The sequence below is a fragment of the Salvelinus fontinalis genome, chromosome 3 (assembly GCF_029448725.1).
Source record: "Salvelinus fontinalis isolate EN_2023a chromosome 3, ASM2944872v1, whole genome shotgun sequence".
In the NCBI taxonomy this organism is placed as follows: domain Eukaryota; kingdom Metazoa; phylum Chordata; class Actinopteri; order Salmoniformes; family Salmonidae; genus Salvelinus; species Salvelinus fontinalis.
In genome coordinates, this window is record NC_074667.1 from 11,734,428 (window position 1) to 11,754,508 (window position 20,081).

Sequence of the window (20,081 nt, forward strand, 5' to 3'; positions counted from 1 at the left end):
CCAAACATTTTCTGTAGTTGCGTATCAGACCTGCACAACGGTCAGGAGGAGTTTTGGACCATTCCTCTTTACAAAACTGTTTCAGTTCAGCAATACTCTCGGGATGTCTGCTGTGAACTGCTCTCGAGTTCATGCCACAGCATCTCAATCGGGTTGAAGTCAGGACTCAGACTGGGCCACTCCAGAAGGCGTATTTTCTTCTGTTGTTGATTTACTCCTGTGTTTTGGGTCGTTGTTCTGTTGCATCACCCAACTTCTGTTGAGCTTCAATTGGCGGACAGATAGCCTTACATTCTCCTGCAAAATGTCTTGATAAACTTGGGAATTCATTTTTCCGTCGATGATAGCAAGCTGTTCAGGCCCTGAGGCACCAAAGCAGCCCCAAACCATGATGCTCCCTTCACCATACTTTACAGTTTGGATGAGGTTTTGATGTTGGTGTGCTGTGCCTTTTTTTCTCCACACATAGTGTTGTGTGTTCCTTCCAAACAACTCAACTATAGTTTCATCTGTCCACAGAATATTTTGCCAGTAGCGCTGTGGAACATCCATGTGCACTTTTGCGAACTTCAGATGTGCAGCAATCTGTCCTCCCATAAACACCATCATTGTTTAGTGTTTTACGTATTGTAGACTCGTCAACAGAGATGTTAGCATGTTCCAGAGATTTCGGTAAGTCTTTAGCTGACACTCTAGGATTCTTCTTAACCTCATTGAGCATTCTGCACTGTGCTCTTGCAGTCATCTTGGCAGGACGGCCACTCCTAGGGAGAGTAGCAACAGTGCTGAACTTTCTCCATTTATAGGCAATTTGTCTTACCGTGGACTAATGAACATCATGGTTTTTAGAGATACTTTTGTAACCCTTCCCAGCTTTATGCAAGTCAACAATTCTTAATCTTAGTGCTTCTGAGATCTCTTTTGTTCGAGGCATGATTCACATCAGGCAACGCTTCTTGTGAATAGCAAACTCACATTTTGTTAGTGTTTTTTTATAGGGCAAGGCAGCTCTAACCAACATCTCTAATCTCATCTCATTGATTGGACTCCAGGTTAGTGTGACCCCTGACTCCAATTAGCTTTTGGAGAAGTCATTAGCCTAGGGGTTCACATACTTTTTCCAACCTCCACTGTGAATGCGTGATGTATTCAATATAGACAAGAAAAATACAATAATTTGTCATGTGTGTGTTATATGTTTAAGCACACTATGTTTGTCTATTGCTGTGACTTAGATGAAGATCAGATCAAATTTGATGATCAATTTATGCAAAAATCCAGGTAATTCCAAAGGGTCACAAACCTTTTCTTACTTGATTATCTAAGTATTCTAAAATGTTCAAGTCTTTACTGTATTTGAACCTGTAACGGCGTTCCGCTTCTTGACATGACATATTTATTAAATTAAAGACGAAAACACGAAAACACTTTAACAAACTACAAAACAACAAACGACGTAGACGCACCTGAACATAAGAACTTACATGACACGAAGAACGCATGAAACAGGAACAGACTACATAAACCGAACAACCGAACAAACAAACCGAAAACAGTCCCGTGTGGCGCAACGTACATAGACACAGACACAGGAGACAACCACCCACCACAAACAATGTGAAAACACCTACCTTAATATGGCTCTCAATCAGAGGAAATGAAAACCACCTGCCTCTAATTGAGAGCCATATCAGGTCACCCTTTAACCAACATAGAAACACATAACATAGACTACCCACCCAAACTCACGCCCTGACCGTCAAACACATACAAAATAACAGAAAACCGGTCAGGAACGTGACAGAACCACAAATACTACTAATACTGCAAATATTTCTAATTTGTTGACACTTTATATTAAGGTACCTTATTAAAGGTACTTTAATGTAGTGTTCCCACAAACTCTCTAATACATATGAATTTCGTCAATTTTCTTTTCCAAAAATTCCATATTAAAAAGATTTCCGTATCCCTGTCATTTCCATGAGTGTCCAGGTCAGCAATACACCTATCAGAGATTGATTTTGATGCTCTAGTGACTTAAGTGGACGAGAGAACATTGATGGAGATCAATGAAGGAAGCCGTTCACTCTCTCTGTCTGTCTCTCTTTCTCTCAGTCTCTCAATCTCTGTCATTAACTCGCCACTTCTCTGTGTACACGTCTTTCAACCCGTAAATAACCTGCATGTCATCAGGATCAGAGTTCAGTTTGGAAACGACTTAACTGTTTTGGTTGTGTTACTTCTTTCTTGGTGAGGTTTTACCGCATGTCTGGGGGAAATTAACCTCGGAAATGCTCTATTGAACTTTTTATGATGCTTGGTCTTTCTTGTCATGTAGCTTCCCTTTATACCACATTGACATCAAAGCTTGTGTCTCTATAGATATATCCTGTCAATCACACACACACACACACACACACACACACACACACACACACACACACACACACACACACACACACACACACACACACACACACACACACACACACACACACACACACACACACACACACACCTTTTTGGACACCTCTCTTGAAAAGCACTCAGACATTGACAGTTCGGTAATACTTGACATTCAAGCCATGCCTGATGTCTATAAGTGGGCCAAAGAGCAGAAGTTTCCAGAAACAGGTGCTGCTGGTTCCTGCTGGCTGCTGCCTGCATGCTGGCTGAGCTGAAATACTGCCAGTCCACATTCAGAACAATAACCAACGCCCTCAATCTCATCCTCCCTCATCCTCCCACTTGGCAGCTAGCCCGGCAGACTCAAACATCCCCTTTCCCCCTCGTCCTCCCTCCTCCCTCCACTCTCCCATCTAAACATATCCTGCTTGGCCCAGTGGACAACTTTCCATGTGGCTTCGGGTGACTTTGGATACTTGTCTCTTCCCACAAACCCCAGCCCTGCCTGGCTGCCAGTGGAATGGTACAGACAAGATGGAGGGAGGAAGAGGGGAGAGACAAAGAGAGGAGACCTTCTCTTTCCTACTTGAATCATGACTGTGTACACTCGTAGAAAGAAGGTTTTCCAAAAGAGTTCTTCGGCTGTCCCCAAAGGTTGATCTTTTTTCGGTTCCAGGTAGAACCGTTTTTGGTTTCAGGTAGAAGTATTTCGTGCTCCATGTAGAACCCTCTGTGTAAAGGGTTCTACATAGACCTCAAAAGGGTTCTACCTGGAACCGAACGGAGTTCTTCAAAGGGTTATCCTGCGGGGACAGCTGAAGAACCCTTTCAGATTCTAGATAGCACCTTTTTTGAAAGAGTGTACCAGATATGCTCCATTAACAATAATAGAGAGGAGAAAGAGAACGCTCCCATGTTCCCTGTGTTTTAAGCTACCATGCAAAAGCTATCATTAAAAAAAATCCCTGGCTTGGGAATGAAGGGAGAGAGGGTGCTGTGATTTGGGGTTGAGATCCAGCCTGCCTGCCCCACCCCTGGAATGAATAGCCAGGGATCAAAGAGATCCGGTGTAGGGAGTGAGTGTTTGTGTGCGTGAGTGCATCATTGCATCAGTGGGTGCGTGTGGTTGAGTGTGTGTTATGTATGTGTCTGCATGTGTGTGCTTGTAAGTGTTCTATTTGAGGGCAAGCAATACAAATGTACTGTGGTTATGTGTCTCTACTCTCTTCCTTCATTTCCTGTTGTCACATCCATACCCGGGGGGGATTTTTTCTTTGTTCTTCTGGTGGGCATTTTGTGTTGGCCTGTATTGCAACATATGAACTTCATTTTTGTGGGGGGATAAATCAATTACAGCAAGTGCTGGCAATTGTATACACACTAGCTGCCAGGAACACAGAAAAATGAAGTCGGATTTCTAACAGGCAGAGCAGCAGACGCCTTGAAAGAAAGGGAAGGCTCTTTGATCTGCTGGGATGTTAGAAATCAGCAGCATTATTCACAGTCAGGGTTACGTAACTGCAAGGAGCGGTGAGTGAACAATGAGTGCATGCCTGTCTCTCTCTCTCTGTTATCCCTCTCTCTCTCTCTCTCTCTCTCTCTCTGTCTCTCTCTCTCTCAGCAAAGCAATCCACTGTTTTCACAGGAAATAAAATATTTATATTCAGATCTGTCTATGCTATTAACTGTTCAATGCAATACTTTAACTTAGTTTCAGCCATTGGTGAATAAAAAAGCTTAGGAAAAAAAAGAATATTCAAATATCTTGGCCTGGACGGTCTAAAATAAGTGTGTTTCCATAAAAGGAGATCGAAGAGTCTAGGCTGGCTGTAATAGGTCATAGCTGTCGCCGGGCGGGAAATGCAAGGTCAAAGGTCACCGGTGGAAAAACCCAGTCAGTTGGCTTGAGAACAATATAGGAGGAGGTAAGAAGGTTTTTCCTGAAGACAGCAGTTGTTGCAACAGCATGTTGCCTTAATGCCTGGATTCGTTTGAATCCGGTCTGCTTCCCAAATGGCACCCTATTCCCTATGTAGTGCACTACTTTGGACCAGAGCCCTATGGGCCCTGATAAAAAAGTAGTCCACTATATAGGGAGCAGGGTGCCATTTGGGACACAGTCCTTGGACCCTTTTTTAACTTCCTTTGACACAACCCAGACAAAACAAGGAGAGGCCAAAACAGCAAGAAGAAAAGAGAGCTGGAGGGCAAACATTTCAACATTTGCTTCATTTTGCGATGTGTGTTTACTGCTGTCGATCCTTTTGAAATGAGCAAAGTGAAGCCAAACGATTGCACCTCTTAACCTGCTGTTGGATTTAGGAACATGTCTGTTTTCATTTTATTTTTCAAACGAGTCTCCCTCTTGAAACACATGTCCGTTTCACTTTCATTTGCGAGCCGTCCTGCGTGACAAGTAAAAAGTGTGTGTTGAAAATTAACGTGGATTTGATACAGGGTCTTGGTGCCACATTGTACTCTATCCCATCTACTGCATCTTGTGTATGCCGTTCGGCCATCACTCATTCATATATTGTTATGTACATATACTTATTCATTCCTTTACGCATGTGTGTAAGGTAGTTGTTGTGAAATTGCTAGGTTAAATTACTTGTTAAATATTACTGCATGGTCGGAACTAGAAGCACAAGCATTTCGCTACACTCGCATTAACATCTGCTAACCATGTCTATGTGACAAATAAAATTTGACATCTGGAGTATGTGTGTTCCTGTAGACTGTGTTTGTGTGCGTGCATGTCCTACTACTCTGCATGCGTGTGTGTGTCCTCTTTGTGTCTATGTGTCTATATGTGTGTGTATGTCTGTCTGTGTGTCTAAGTAAGGAGTGGTAAATCAGGGCTAATTTGGAGGTGTGAGTAAACTGTAGAGTCAGGCATTCCGGGGCTATAGCTAGCTGCTGCACCAAAGACTGCACAGTGAGCTGCAGACGCCCTGATGCATGGCTGTTGAGAGAGAGAGTGGTGACACAATCAATGACACATCGATGTCCTGGAATGACGCCAGGATCACACTGCAGTCAGCAGCTGCTTCTGCTCAACTTCCTGTCATGTGCTCTCCTGGTTGAAGTTTCCCCTAGATGCAGGTCGAGGATCAGCTTCCACTCCCCAACCCTATCCTTAACCATTAACCATTAGAAGGGGAAATACAACACTGACCCAAGATCAGCATGTACGTGGAAACTGCTCCAGGCGAAAAAGCCCCATGCCCCTTTGCTTTGCTTTTGTCTGGCTTACAGGGGACACTGAAGCTTCTAGCTTTTACCTTGTTGACACACTTTATCAGCTGATTCCAATCTGGCTGCAAATCCTGAGTAATGTCTATTGCACAACAAAAGGCCCTCCTGTCAGCCGGGGTTTGCTTTTTCTCCGCTTTCTTCTCCCTTTCTCTTGTTTAAATCTGTTTTAGCTGTCGCCTTCATTTTTCCTCCCTCGTCTCTTGCTCTCTTTTATCTCTCTCTCTCTCTCCCTTCATCTCTGTTCTCACAACTTGCTCCAGTTTTGTGATTGGACGGCGCTCCAAGATCTGAGAGAAAAACATTCTGAGGCGTGGAGGCAGTGTCGTTTTTCACGTGGGGGAGAAAAAAATGAGAATTTCACAGCCTCGATTCACTGCAATATCAGCGAGCGAGAGAGGGAGCAAAAGAGAGTCTGAGAAAGAGAGAGAGAGGGGAAGAGAGGGAGAGGATTTTGAAATTATTTCATCCATCATGTGAATCGTGGCCAACAAAGGATCCTGGCACCCCTTGACATCACTGTCTAAAAATAGACGTCGCCGTGGCAGTGCTGCAGGACATTAATCATGCAGTAGAAGAAGAAACAGAGGTAGTGGAGGAATGAGCCCTCCCAGCTCCCGCTTCCATCTTAATTAGGTACCTCCAGCACCAGAGAAGAAGAGAGGAGAAAATAACGGAGGGGTTGGATGACAGGGGGATTTAAAAAGCAATTGACTAAGTTGGAAGCCACGTAATAAACGATCCAATCGTCAAGAGATGGACGCTTCTTGGCACTGATGGTGGCGCAAAATGGCTTCCTCTCACTTCTCGTGTTGGCGAGAGCTATGTGTTTAAAGTATCACGTTATCCCATTTGATAAGAGAAACAGGAAAGCTGTGATACCGTCTGGGGCTGATACGAAACTATCTTGATGACCCTCGAGACGAGGTCATGAAGAGATAGGTGGCCGTGCACTTTGCCCGACTCTGTTTCTCAACCAATCACTAAAAATGTGTTTACTGAACCCTACAATGTCACATTGCTTATACTATTACAAGATTGAAAACAGAGGACTTCTCATTCTGGTTGTTACAATTCAAGCTCCTCAAAGCACTTCTGTGATGTCCGTCTTTGTCCCCTGGAACCTAATAGGTGACACACTGCTGGAATCAGAGTAAGAATAACCACACCACTGACAGGAACTGCATGACTCCAATGAAAATAGCCCAATCTATAAATCCCTGTTTTCCATTATGTTTTAAAGTGGAAAGAAAAAAACAAGAGAAACTATGTTCTTGTTTTCCAAACAGTGGTGACCTGATTTCGCCCAGCTAGTCTGGCAGTGGTGACCATTATCCCAGCGCTCTTATCAGCTGACTCTGGATCAGATGGACAGGGATGAGGGAATCTCTTCCACGCCATCCCGCCATGGATGGGATACATAGGTCATAGGTCATTTGGATTTGTTGTGTTGTCCGCCCCTCTTTCTGGCTAAACCACTTGTTACTATAGGTCTTACACAACAATGCTGGATTGTAGCCGGTGCATAATGCTGCTCCGACCATCTGCCACCTACTCATTTGCAGTCACATTCCTTTGTCTGAGTACATCACGTAAGAACGGATGAATCACGTGGCATAAACAGTTGGACGATTGACAAAATGCGCTTCACTGAATACTGAACCACACACAGAATGGAACTGTCTCTACTCTCTAAGTACTGAGGAGATTAACTGAATGTGTGTGTGTGTGTGTGTGTGTGTGTGTGTGTGTGTGTGTGTGTGTGCGTGCGTGCGTGCGTGCGTGCGTGCGTGCGTGCGTGCGTGCGCGTGTGCGCGTGTGCGCGTGTGTGTGTGTGTGTGTGTGTGTGTGTTCTACAATGTACTGACATAAACAAATGAGAACAGACTTTGTCTCTGCAACGATCCATTCCACTCACACTCATCATCCCCAGTGTACATTGCCCGACGTTGAATGTCGGCATTTCATAGATAAGATTTGTATTCTTTTACTTTGCCGACTTGCATGGACAAAGGTTAATAGTTTGCAATAAAAATGATCCAGAAGAGAAATAAGTCCAATGGCCAGAGAGCTTTCCCTGCCCCTACAATAATGTGGAAGATTTAGACAACAGAAGAACCGAAATAGCCCCCCCCCCCCCCCCCCCCCCCAAAAGAAATGTAATACTCACAAACTCACACACAACCAAAATCACTGGATCATTGGCTCAAAATGAAAAGAGGCGGGGTGGATTTCAAGGGCCTACTTTGGTTTCACAACAAAAGGTTGTGCAACGCTCGGCAAACGCCAACAAGGCTGTAACACATTTACCAAAGGAGGTTCGGGGGTGGAAGTGGGCTCTCCTTTCTTAAAGGGGACGCACCATCCGTGTGCCTTGCTGTGTAGGGATATTTAATTACAAAGCAGTCCATTTCACAGATCTGAGGGAGATAACACATGCCCCCCCTATCAGGAGCAAAACCCATGTGGCGTCAAAGCCGCTCTGTATTTAACGCTTTTTCAAAGCCGAACACAACACAGAGGAACAGGAAGGATGTGAAATATCTACATTAAAGAGTGAGAATCTCAGAGATTACACCCCTTGGGGCTGGAGGGGCTGGGGGGCTGGGGGCTGGGATCTCCATTTCATCGTTGCCAGAGGGCAGAAGATGAAAACAACGCTATTGGACGAGACCTCCCACTCCAAATCCGAGCACCCTCTTTCTTGAAGCAGTACAAGACAAGACGGCCCCCGTCGTCCCCTTTTAGAAGACGCCTCATCAAAGTGGTTATTTGAAAAGCAGAACTTCAAGGCCAACATTCAAGCATCCACAAATTAGGAATTGATAGAAGTTGAGGAAAAAAAACTTGGCTCTGAAATATGGGATAGAGAAAAGTTATATTTAAAACATAATACAGAAAATTGTCTGATGGGAAAATCGTCTCGCAATCTGATTAAATTGTCCTGCATAAAATATATTTCAATCGAAATTGTAAAAAGTGGTTTCAAATGCTTATTTAGGTTTTTGTTTAATTTATTTTGCGAGGCCAAATCTCACTTAAATTGTTAACATCAGATACGAGGCATCCAACTGTTGATAGTCACTTCAATAAAACATTTCCAATGGACAATAAAAGTCTGTTCCGGACCAGTCTGCTTCTCCGATATCATTGTCTTGACAACAAGTCAATGACATATGAGCTATAGCAGAATCAATCTGGTACTTGGACAAAAAAAAAAAACTTTTCCTTCAATAAAACAAGGTCTAGAACTGTAGAAGGCCAATTTTGTGTACTTGCTTCAATTTACCTTTCCTCCTAAACATTGTGAACACTCACCCAGTAAGCAATTCAACATTTTCCTGCAGCAGTTAGGTCATAAACGCCCAATATGGGCCCCACTTAGCGGGTAGCTATTTCCTCCGCATGCAGATTGACGTGGCACATCCACATTGCCTGGTGTTTACTTTTCGCCAGAGAGCGGTAACTAGGCAGCGGGGCCCACTTTCACGATACACACAAGGTTCACTCTCTGTGTGTCGATCACTATATTTGGGCCGTCCATAAAACCTATTTTCCAGATAAAGGCTTTGGGAGAGTCAACAGAACACGCGTTCCTTCCTTGGTGTTGGCTGCTGGGTGATTAATGGCGGCAGAAGCTTGCCTGTTTTCTGTCTAATTATAGCGAGAGCAGCTGCTGGATTTGACCCTTCCTTCTTCCCCTCTCACCTCCCTCACTCCCCAGCGTTCCCCCACACACCTATCACAATCCCCTTTTTTTTTCTTCCCGGGACAGCAAAGGACCCTGGAATGTTAGCATGGGTATCCCCCCCCCCCCCCCCCCCCACCACCACCACCACCACCCCACCCACATCACTAGCTTGCTTCAAGCCAGCCGTATAACACACCCGGCAAAGCACAGTGGCCCCCACATGATTTCCAAAATCCCCAAGGCGAGATCTTTTAAATCGCTGTTGCGGCAGGCCAGGGCTCAGACCATTGTGCATGTGCAGCCACGACCGGCGGCCATTTGTCACGCGGGGCTGTTGGGTGACCTTTTGAACAGAGTTTGGATTTGGACAACCTCCAGATGAGACTATGCTATCCTAGTTAGCCTAGGCAGGTCGTTGGGACACAGCTATCACGTTTAAAATGCACACGGCAAACACAACCTTAAACAACCTCGGGGCCTTACAAACAAACATGGAAATGTTAGTGGCACTTGTTGCTAGCGATTCGTTGCGTCGCCACGAGGAGATGGTAGAAGCAGCACAGTAAGGCCGCTAAGGTTGAACTGAAAGAACGTTGGCCATCCGACGCGTTCGTCCTTTCAGACAAGCCCTGACATTTCAGGTCTAAAAATACAGGGGGGAATGTTTTAAGGGAATTTGTGGGAGAGTTATTTACATTACATTTACATTTAAGTCAGTTATAAGCAGTAGAGGCTCAAATAACCTCAAGAGACAAACATTGACATGGCAATGGTTAAAAATGAGTTACTATAAAAGTGTTCAAAGGGAGGATACAGTGCGCTGCTCTATTTGGATTGCTCCAGATTAACTAGGCCTAATACTGTAGGCTACATGGACTGGCGAACACCCTCAAAGTTATTTAGAAATTGTTTTGTGGAATAGCTATGGCTTTTAGTTCGATATTACATTTGTGTCATTCAAAACCAAATCGTGGATGTAAAATACATGTAGTTACATTTCTCCAAAACAATCACCATTCCCTAGGTTTCATTCAATTGAATGTAGGCCATGTGCTTTTTATTGATGTTGTTATTTGATAACTCCCTCAGGATCTATGTGAAAGCTGTGTGGTATAAATCAAAACGTTTAGGCTTCTGAGGCTATTTTAAGACGGAGGTAGGTAACATTCGTTCAACAAACCTGTATTGGAAAGTTCACTGTTGCAAATTCCACATGGCCGACCTTGTGCGCACACTCCTTGTGTGTTTATTGTCATACGGCCTTCCAACTTCATCTACTGTTTCCTTCACAGGAACCATCATGTATTTTGGAGTCAGGAAGAGTAGAGAAGGCTGATTGGGGGGGGGGGGGCAGCTGAGCAAACAAAGGGAGCGAGAGAGGGGGGGAAAGCCTTAAATTCTTTCTGAGTGTGCCCCGTAATTTGAGCAAACCTATTAATCTCGGACGACTGGCTCCTTTTTCGCCCTCAGGGTGTTGAGTTTCGGTGACAGATGAAAAGGAATGAGCTGGCACGGCTGGAATTCGAAGCAGAGAGCTGAGCGCCAGCCAGCGTTGCAGATGAGCTGGCACCAACGTAACAGAAAGCCCGGGTCAGGTACGAACCGTCTGCTCCCCTCCCTCCCTCCCTAGACATCAAACGAATCAACATCGATCCGCACAAAATGGAACCTGACAAATCGGCTGCGGCCAAGTCTGTGTAGGTCTACTGTGAAATAGCTACAGTGCACATTGGGTGAATCACTGCATCAGTCATTTTATTACATGAGCCTAAAGTGCTCGCCACAACATTGGGGGGAAAGAGAGAACATACAAAATAAGTGCAAATATTTTTTAGCAATGTAGGCCTAGCCTACTCATTATCAGTGAGTGGTTTCCATTTACTGACCAATAAAATGTAATTCTACAAAAACAACAGTGGGCTAATGTTTGATTTATGTTGAATTTGCTACGTCTCTTAAAAATGACATGAATTGAAAGTACAGCTACAACGTGTGCCATGTAGGGCTATATCTAGGCCTATTTCCTTCCAAAATAGAGCTTGCTAGCTTGTAGTCTATAAAACCTAGAAATTAGTTAACCTGTGGTTAATTCAGCCATCCCTATGGGGAAAGAATATGGTTTTGGGATCAACGCAGAAAATAAAGGGCTGAGGTTATCGCAGGCTTCAAATATCTTATACGTTTTGTTCTATGAGATAATATCAGTGATTTAACTTGACCTTTATGAAAAGAATGTGTAACATAAATGCTTCAAAATTCACAAAAAGGGACATTAACTGACGAAGATTATCTCATAGAACAAAAAGTATAAAAATCTCCTTAAACCTGTGTTTACAACAGACCTTATTTCTGGAGTTTATCCAAAAACCCTACAAAAACTCCATTTATTTTCCTATTGAATGTGTCCAACAAACCATGGCGGAGCTAGTGCCTATAAAAGGACGGCATTACCATTGCTCTCTATACCAACCTGGGACCGTGTTGTCGTCAAACTGGGTCAGTAAAGGGTTAAGTCTGGATTTGGCCGCTCCCCTGAATGGTGGGTGAATGCGAGGCGAGGCCGCAGAAAAACACAAGCCTTCCATTCATCTCGTCACCGTGTGATCAACCTTGAACAGTGGAAGGCGTGTTATTGCACCGGAGGTCCCGAGCAGGCAGCAGCAGAGACGAGAGGGGGACAGGGGGGGACGGGACGGTGACTCAGGAATTCCACTGAGGCGTGCACATGACCAAGCACCTCTTTTGTGGAGGATGATATTCTTGAGGACTACAATGCAGCCATTGACTCAATGGGGTTCTGATGGCGAACCATGTCAAACGCCCATGTGTGTTTTGTTCATGTGTGCACTGTAGCCTATAGAGGGGATGATTATATATTCATTTTCAGATAGTTGCCAATAAACAATTGATCCAGAGGGGAAATGAACAAAAATCATCATCTACAAAATAATGCATTGTTTGTTGTTTATGCTGTTGGGTTACTAGGGAGATATCTAGGTTATCACCGAATGAAATATGTATCCAGTCAACATTGGCTGTGGCTTGCAGATGAATAAGAGATTATCTCCAAAGCTGGTTAACCCGTTTCGAATGGAAGAATCCCTCTCACACACAGTGCACACTACATGTTTGCTTCTACAGTAGCCTCAACGAATGTAGTCAAACTATTACTCTGGATCACATGCATACTTCTTGACAAGCATGCAGCGTTGAGTTGTGGGAGAAAGCCAATACCTCCAATCAAAGCTCACATGTACTGAGCTCACAAGTAGTCACATGACGTAATCATTCGTGACTTCACATCCTTACTATGTTTTGTTTTGTATTAGGGCGTGGATGCAATGTGTCAAAGGCAATGGCCCTGGGGGCGAAGTGACAAGAGAATAGATCTGAAAGAGATTTAACTGAATATTGTGTAGATCTTATTGATCAACATGACTTCCGTACATTCTGGCTCCATCGCTAGCCTAACTACCTATGAACATGAAATGAAACAACTCCCTCCATTTAGGCTGACTTAACCAGAGATAACGCACGGCTGTTTCAATTGTGCAGAATCACTCGAAAATTAACATCCCCAATAAACAGTGGTGTGGAATTAGCTTAGTGAACTGATTAAATTAACATTTAAGTCCTTTTGGGTTAACTGTACCTGTACTTCTAGTATGACATACTAAGAATACTTTTGTTTTTACCAGCATAGGAGACACGCGGTAGATTTAACTAACTTAGTGGTCATTAAATGTACAATAGCCTCATAACTGCTGTAAGCAAAGTAAATCACGAGTATTAAAACCATCTGAGGAATTTTTTATGCTGGCCTATATTCAACTGTATGTTTACTGCTGTATAGAAAATCTCCCCTCACTTCTTTTCCTCCCTCCCTACTCCCTCGCTTTGCTCTCCCCCGCCCCCCCCCCCCCCAATCCTCCCTGGGTCCCATTTTGTTCTTGTCAAAGGTATTGCATCACTGCCCATGAGTGATTCATAATCGGGACATGACTCTCTCTCCCTATGGCTTCACTCATTACTAATTGCAGTGAAATAAGCAAACCAGACACTAGTTATTATTACAAGGTCAGAAATTGTATTTGGCAAGTTTTTTTAAACAAGTGCATACAAGTACAGCTAGAAGCAATTCAGTTTGCCAAGTGCTCGTAGAGTCATATTAGTTAGTCACATTCTATGTTTAACAGGGACTGCCACCAGAACTAAAAGTACATCGAAAAAAAGGGGGAGGAAAGTAGTCTGTTATGATGAGTACATACCTTTATCTTCAAAAAATATATAGAAACACAATGTATTGAAAAACAAAAACAAAATAATCAAAAAAAAATTATACAGCCATGTTTACGAAGCATACAACTTCCCTTGTGTCCAATATGTACACGTCCATCAGTTTCTTTTGGATGGTATGCATGGTACGAGGATTTATATTCAGTTGTAATGGTGTACATGTTGGTTTTTGTTTGTTGTTGTGGTAGTTTAAAAAAAAAAAACGCTGGTAAAATCAAGGGTCTCTCTCCTTTTTTACTTTCACGTCCCCTGCCAAGATGGTGGCTATTTCGCCCTGCATGAAGGCCCATGGTACGTTGGAGCCCACCAGTGGGCACTTCTCCCCGCTGGGGCAGTACACCTCTCCCGTAGCCCCCTGCTGTTTGATACTCTCCCGGGAGCAGGGGAAGCAGAACTTGTGCGAGGGCACTGACGGGCACTGGACAAAGTGCGTGTCCTCCAGTCTCTCGTGGCACAGGGTGCAGCACAGTGGCACGCTGCCCGGCACTGACGAGTCTGGAATGCTCTGCGGCGGTGCCCCGTGAGGGTCCATGCCCTGCGAGTGGGCCGTGGCCACCACCTCCCTCTGGGTCAGCCGCCGCTGGCCTGCAGAGGACGGGGACAGTGGGCTCCCGCTGTTGCGCCGGCCCGCTGCCGTGGTGGAGTGCACCTGGTTGGCGTCCTTGGGCGAGCCAGTGTTGCCGGCATTGTCAGCGGCGAGGATGAGGGCTGCCATAGGCGACTGGCCGTTCTGTGCCGTGGCCGCCTCCGGTGGGGTGGTGCGACTGTGGGGGGAGATGGTGGAGGGTGGAGCGGCAGAGAAGCCTGGCAGGGATGCCGGCGGCATCTTGAGGACCTCTGAGGGCGACGGCAACCAAGGCTGGCCCTCGCCGCCATTCATCTTGGGGGCGGAGCCCTCGCCGTCGGGCTCGGGGGAGGCTTTCCTCTTCATGCTCCGCGGGTGCTTCCCTCGGTCTGTTGGAGAAGAAGGAGGAGGGGTGGGGGGTAGAGAGAGGAGTTAAGGGTTAACAAACATTCCAAACACCACAGCAGCAGCAAATGTGCATGCACTGTAAATTAAATGAAACATTTCTCTCAAAGTTGTATGTTATTTCATATGTAAAACAAAACGTGCAGAGGAAAAACAAGTTGTCTAGTCGGTAGCCTGCTGGGGATCTGACTAGAGGAAATGTAAACATGCATAAACAACCATTCAACAGAAAACCCACGTCAACAGTGGCAAAGTAGCTGACTAAGAACACTGCCAGTTCCTGTTTTAGTCTTCCAAATGAACGCATTCCTGTGTGAAAAAAAAAATACAATCCTACCTGGTTTTGAAGAAGTTGCACTTGTCTCATATCCCATGACGCGCTGCATCGCCGCATGGTCTTTCTTGAACCTGCTGTCGAATGTGTGGAGAGCCATCAAATCCCTCACTGTTTTGCCCTTGCCCATCCACTCCTCTGCCCGCTTGTGGCTCTCAGACATGTCCGACATGCTATCCGGTCTATGCTTGTCTTTCATATCCTCCCCGCGCTTGCCGTGGTCGCCTTGACCAGGAACATTCAACGCGCCCGGCATACCCATTTGAGCGGGCCGACCATTGAGTGTGTGTACTGGACCCATGTTTCCGTTTACTAAAGGCACCAGATTGGGAGGAACCGTGCTAGTCCTGCGAGGGTTGGGGCTCTGGCGGTTCAGCTCCGGTGGGTCGTCAGGTTTTGGAAATCCATTTGGCACAGGGATGCCGTTAACTTGCCTCCCCGGTTGGTACTCCGGTCCCAACCTTGGCGGTCGGTCAGAGAGGGGATAGCGATCCAGAGGCTGAGGCGGACGCGAGCCGGGGTCTCCAGCCGAATGGTTGTGGGACTGAATTTCCTTCCCTGAGTGCTGAGGTTTGCCTGGCCCCGGAGATCTCCCGTCCTGGAATCCATGAGCCCTCTTCAGCTGTCGGGCAGTCTCAATTACAAACTCAATCCGGTCGGCTCCCTCGTAGTTGACACATCCCCTGCAAACGGGTTCGGTAAAATCCCAGATCATCGCCCATGGCATGCGGGGCAAGTCACACAAATAACATGACTGCCTCCTCGAAGCAGCTACAGCCGCGGACGACATAGTTTTCGTGAAAAGTGGATACCAAATTCTCCAAATCTCCCTGGGATTCGTTTTATTCTGTAGAAAAAAAGGAATCGCGAATAATTTTGTATTTTCCCTCTAGCCAAGCAGCCTTAAAACAGCCAAGTTACACTGAGAAGTTCATTGCAGTTGTGTACTTTACTACGGCGCGCCTCTATCTATCTCGCACTACAACTCACAGCTCGAACTCAATGTAGGGCGGTGACGTCACCGACGACACACCACTAGTGCCTCCAGCAGCTCCAATTCTATTTACTTGATTCTTCGACAGCCCCTCCAGCGCATGCTCACCCTTTTTTTTCTCTCTATCCGTAGGCCCTACCACTTGTGCAAGGAGTTAAACTGCCAGCAAGCCCTAAAGAGAAACTGGTTAGATGCAGTTGAGCCCTGCTGCTAAAAATAGTTATTTAACGTCAACGTAAATTGTATCAGATGTTGATGATAGGCTTCTGATTACTGAGAATCAACATCCAAAGACTTCAAAGCAACAATTATTGCGGCTCCTAAATTGTCTCACGAATATATAATGCCTTTGCATGCAACTCAACAAGTGGCGTCACCTATCTTGCGCCTTTAGTTAGCCTATGCATGCTCTCCGGGGCTGGCACTAGAGCCCTATTTAGTAAATCCTCATTCCAGTCACACTGCCAGCACAACGTCACGAGACAGATAGCTTTCACCCAACCATACAATTCGACGCTGTGTTACTATGGCAGATTTTACCCCCCCTTCCTTCGTCCTTTTAAAATGGGATAGCCTCTTTCCAATCCATAGTTTACGAGTTCAGCTTTGCACTCTCGACTTGTTTAGACATACACATAGATTATAATAGTTGCATGATGAAAACTAACGTCGAAATGTTTATCATTTTAGAAATATCCGTTATTAACTGGTGTTTGGGCTACTTTGTCAATCGCTTGCTACACACGCCCCCTATTCTAAGCAACAATGTATCACATAACGAGGTAATTGATACCTTGTTGCAGTCATACTATGACGTGGCGCGTGCCTGCAACATTGTTGCAATTCGACATTTGAGAATATAGCGCCTAACCACCGTGTGATAGCGATGTTCTTCATCGTTATCACAAAGAGCGACTGTGAATTTCCTCATCGTCCAAATATTGGATGAAGTTCAGCATGACTAACTCACACCAATCAACGCCTCGTGATTCAGTAAACTCGACAACTCACAGCCTGTCTGACTGGCGAACACGGAAACCCCCAGATCAAAGTCACAAACCGAGACATCGTTTGCACTTTTTTTCAATTACAGCTCCTTCAATTCTTAAGTCTAGAGGCTATTCGTGTGGATAGTTCATTTACTTTGATAATAATTCCACATAGCCTAAATGTCATTCCGGTCTGGTCTTGTTAGACTGCGAGGAAGGTCAACAAAATAGCCTTAGGCCTACTCAAAAACGTGTTGCTATTGCATGAACTGTGTTTGTAGCCTATATAGCTCATTGTAAGATTTGGCAAAAAAACGATGTCTTTATTGCCAACCGACCGAGGAGTTTTCCGTAATTTACTTTCTCTCTTTGTTAGGGTTAGCCACAAAATTGTAGAGTGTGAGGCAATACCGCATATGAGACCTGCGGATACAAAGCAGTTTTTTGTTTTCAAGCATGTAGCCTACTTTATGATGACGTTCCAAACAGGAAGTGGTTTTTAGTCACGTACTCGCTTCTTAACTCGCCCATCCGTGGAAAAACAAACTACCCATCCTGGCTCGCTGCCAAAGATCACAGACATGCGGGGTAGGACGAGCGAGTCACAGCAAGCTAAAGCCAAATACCAAAGGAAATGGTTTCTGAAAGAAAGCATGCCCTTTGTTAAATAGACAGTCGACTAAATGTGATGAATAGTTTCATTTTTGGCTACACCTATTTGTTTCTAATAGGCTAGACATGGAAAATGGCAGCTATTCATTGTATAGTGGGCTCCTGAGTGGTGCAGCGGTCTAAGCTACCTCGACTTTTTCAATCCAAAATGATTAACTGGAATTAATCAATAAACACAAAAGCTGACAGAGACTGTGAGTACATTTTTAATTAGGCCTACAGTTGCATATGACAGAACTACATGATGCATACCTGCATAAAGTAAGCTCAGCCCTGTGAGTTTTATTGTCCAATCATGTTACTTTCTCTGTGTATAGGAAACCCCACCGTGCAACTGACTAAATATACCCTTTCCCTTCCCTTGAAAATATAATTAATATGAACAAGGCCAGACATTTTTCCCAGGATAAAAAACTAAAACATGTCACCTGATTAGAAAAACTCTGGTCCCATCATAGCCCATATTAAATCATTTTACAACAGATTAATCATACCATATAAGGTTCAGAATTTTAGCTGGTTAGGTGGGTTACCAGATCAGGAAAAACTACAGACCCCAGAATTTTGGGGACTCCGGGACCTGTGCTGCCACCTCTACTCTGTAATACTACTAGCCACTTAGCAATTTTATGAAGTTGGCTTTAGCTATCCCAGTGGTGGAAAAAGTACCCAATTGTCATACTTGAGTAAAAGTAAAGATACTTTAATAGAAAATGACTCAAGTAAAAGTGGAAGTCATCCAGTAAAATATTACTTGGGTAAAAGTTTAAAAGTATTTGTTTTTAAATATACTTAAGTATCAAAAGTAAATGTTATTGCTAAAATATACTTAAGTATCAAAAGTAAAAGTATAAATCATTTCAAATTCCTTATATAAAGCAAATGAGACGGCACCAATTTCTTGTTTTTAAAATGTATGGAAAGCCAGGGGCACACTCCAACACTCAGGCATAATTTACAAATTAAGTAGATCAGAGGCAGTAGAGATGACCAGGGATGTTCTCTTGATAAGTGTGTGAATTGGACCATTTTAAGCATTCAAAATGTAATGTGTTCTTTTGAATGTCAGGGAATATGAATGGAGTAAAAAGTACATTATTTTCTTCAGGAATGTAGTGAAGTAGAAGTAAAAGTTGTCAAAAATATAAATAGTAAAGTACAGATACCCCCCAAAATGACTTAAGTATTACTTTAAAGTATTTTTTACTTAAGTACTTTACACCACTGAGCTATCCCAACTAGGTTCCCAATCTCCAGGCTATCAATCAATTTAACAGTAGCTATCTTGTCTAACTGTCTTAGCTGGCATAACTGCTTGCATGTTTGTTAAGCAAGCAATAACTAAATGTTGAATAATACTCACATTCCTTAAAATCTTTTACCCAGATTTTAGCAGAGATGCAGAGACGAATATTTAGTTTCTTTAAAAAAGAAGGATACTAACAGCTCAAGAGGTATGCTTCGATATGCAGAAAAATAGACACATTTGGACATCAAATGAAGCATAATGATTATGGCTATAGATGGCAAGGGAAAGCTGTTTCAGGTGTTTGAAAAATGCTAAATTATCAAATTTACGGATAGCCCTTCTCCGGACCATACCCTAGCCATCCTCATGTACTTTATGCCATCTCAGATTTTTGGGGTGCATGATGCCCCTGAATGTAAACAAACTAGTTGTGGAACGATGACTGGCCAACAGGAGAGCAGTGAACCACTGACAATGACTCAGCATTAACAGTAGCAACACAGTCATCTCTTACTCAATGGTTTGTATGACTGTATCACGTCGGTGTGGATCTGCATCGACCAGACAGCTGACTTGATGTAGCCGTGGCCCATCTTGTCTCGTCCTTCTCTCTTGGCTGCAACACTGTGACATGCCCTGTCTCGCTCGCCCAGTCAGCTGTGTGGAGAGAGAGAGAAAGAGAGAGAGAGACACGAGGGGGACACGTAGGCTACTGTAGGTGCACCAGTGAACAATGTGTCCTATTTCTCTGCAGCCCGAGGCAGAAGAGGCAAATGAGCACTGAGCAGTAATAGCAGTGTGGGCTATTTGCATCCAGGACAATGTGCCCATGTGAACGGTGTATAAGCAAATCCCAAGCGATGGCTGGGAGAGATACTGTAGTTATTAAAATAGAAAGGAAAAGTTTTGACCCAAAATAAGAATGTACTTGGAGGTCAGATAGGTTGGATGTGGTGAAGTTTGCATTGTGATTTGTATGTTTGAGTATGCATTTAATAATGGAGCACACACACACACGATGCGAGTGTGCACATGCGCACGTGTGTGTGTGTGTGTGTATCTAGACTCTAACAAAATACATACTCAAGCTAACACAATATTGTGTTTCGTCATCATGGCTGCCATTCAGCTTAGACATTTCCCCACTACCATGCCAAGACATCTACAGAGCAGCAAGGTAACCCACGTTTCAATTAAGACTCTTTAGTAAGCTGGTTAATTA

General features: G+C 44.3%; 1 protein-coding gene across 1 annotated transcript; it reads right to left on the reverse strand.

Annotated features, from left to right (window-relative positions):
- Positions 1-13,419: 13,419 nt before the first annotated feature.
- LOC129838890 (interferon regulatory factor 2-binding protein 2-B-like) lies at positions 13,420-16,355 on the reverse strand. The gene is made up of 2 exons (XM_055906146.1): positions 14,959-16,355; positions 13,420-14,605 (listed from the first exon to the last, which is right to left on the reverse strand). Exons 1-2 carry the CDS (start codon positions 15,743-15,745, stop codon positions 13,866-13,868), a joined length of 1,527 nt encoding a protein of 508 aa, XP_055762121.1. The 5' UTR covers positions 15,746-16,355; the 3' UTR covers positions 13,420-13,865.
- Positions 16,356-20,081: the final 3,726 nt, after the last annotated feature.

Coding starts and splice junctions, on each gene's coding strand:
- LOC129838890 (XM_055906146.1), bottom strand. CDS start 15,745: ATGTCGTCCGCGGCTGTAGCTGCTTCGAGGAGGCAGTCATGTTATTTG. Junction 14,606..14,958: donor TGCAACTTCTTCAAAACCAG/GTAGGATTGTAT, acceptor CTTCTCCAACAG/ACCGAGGGAAGCACCCGCGG.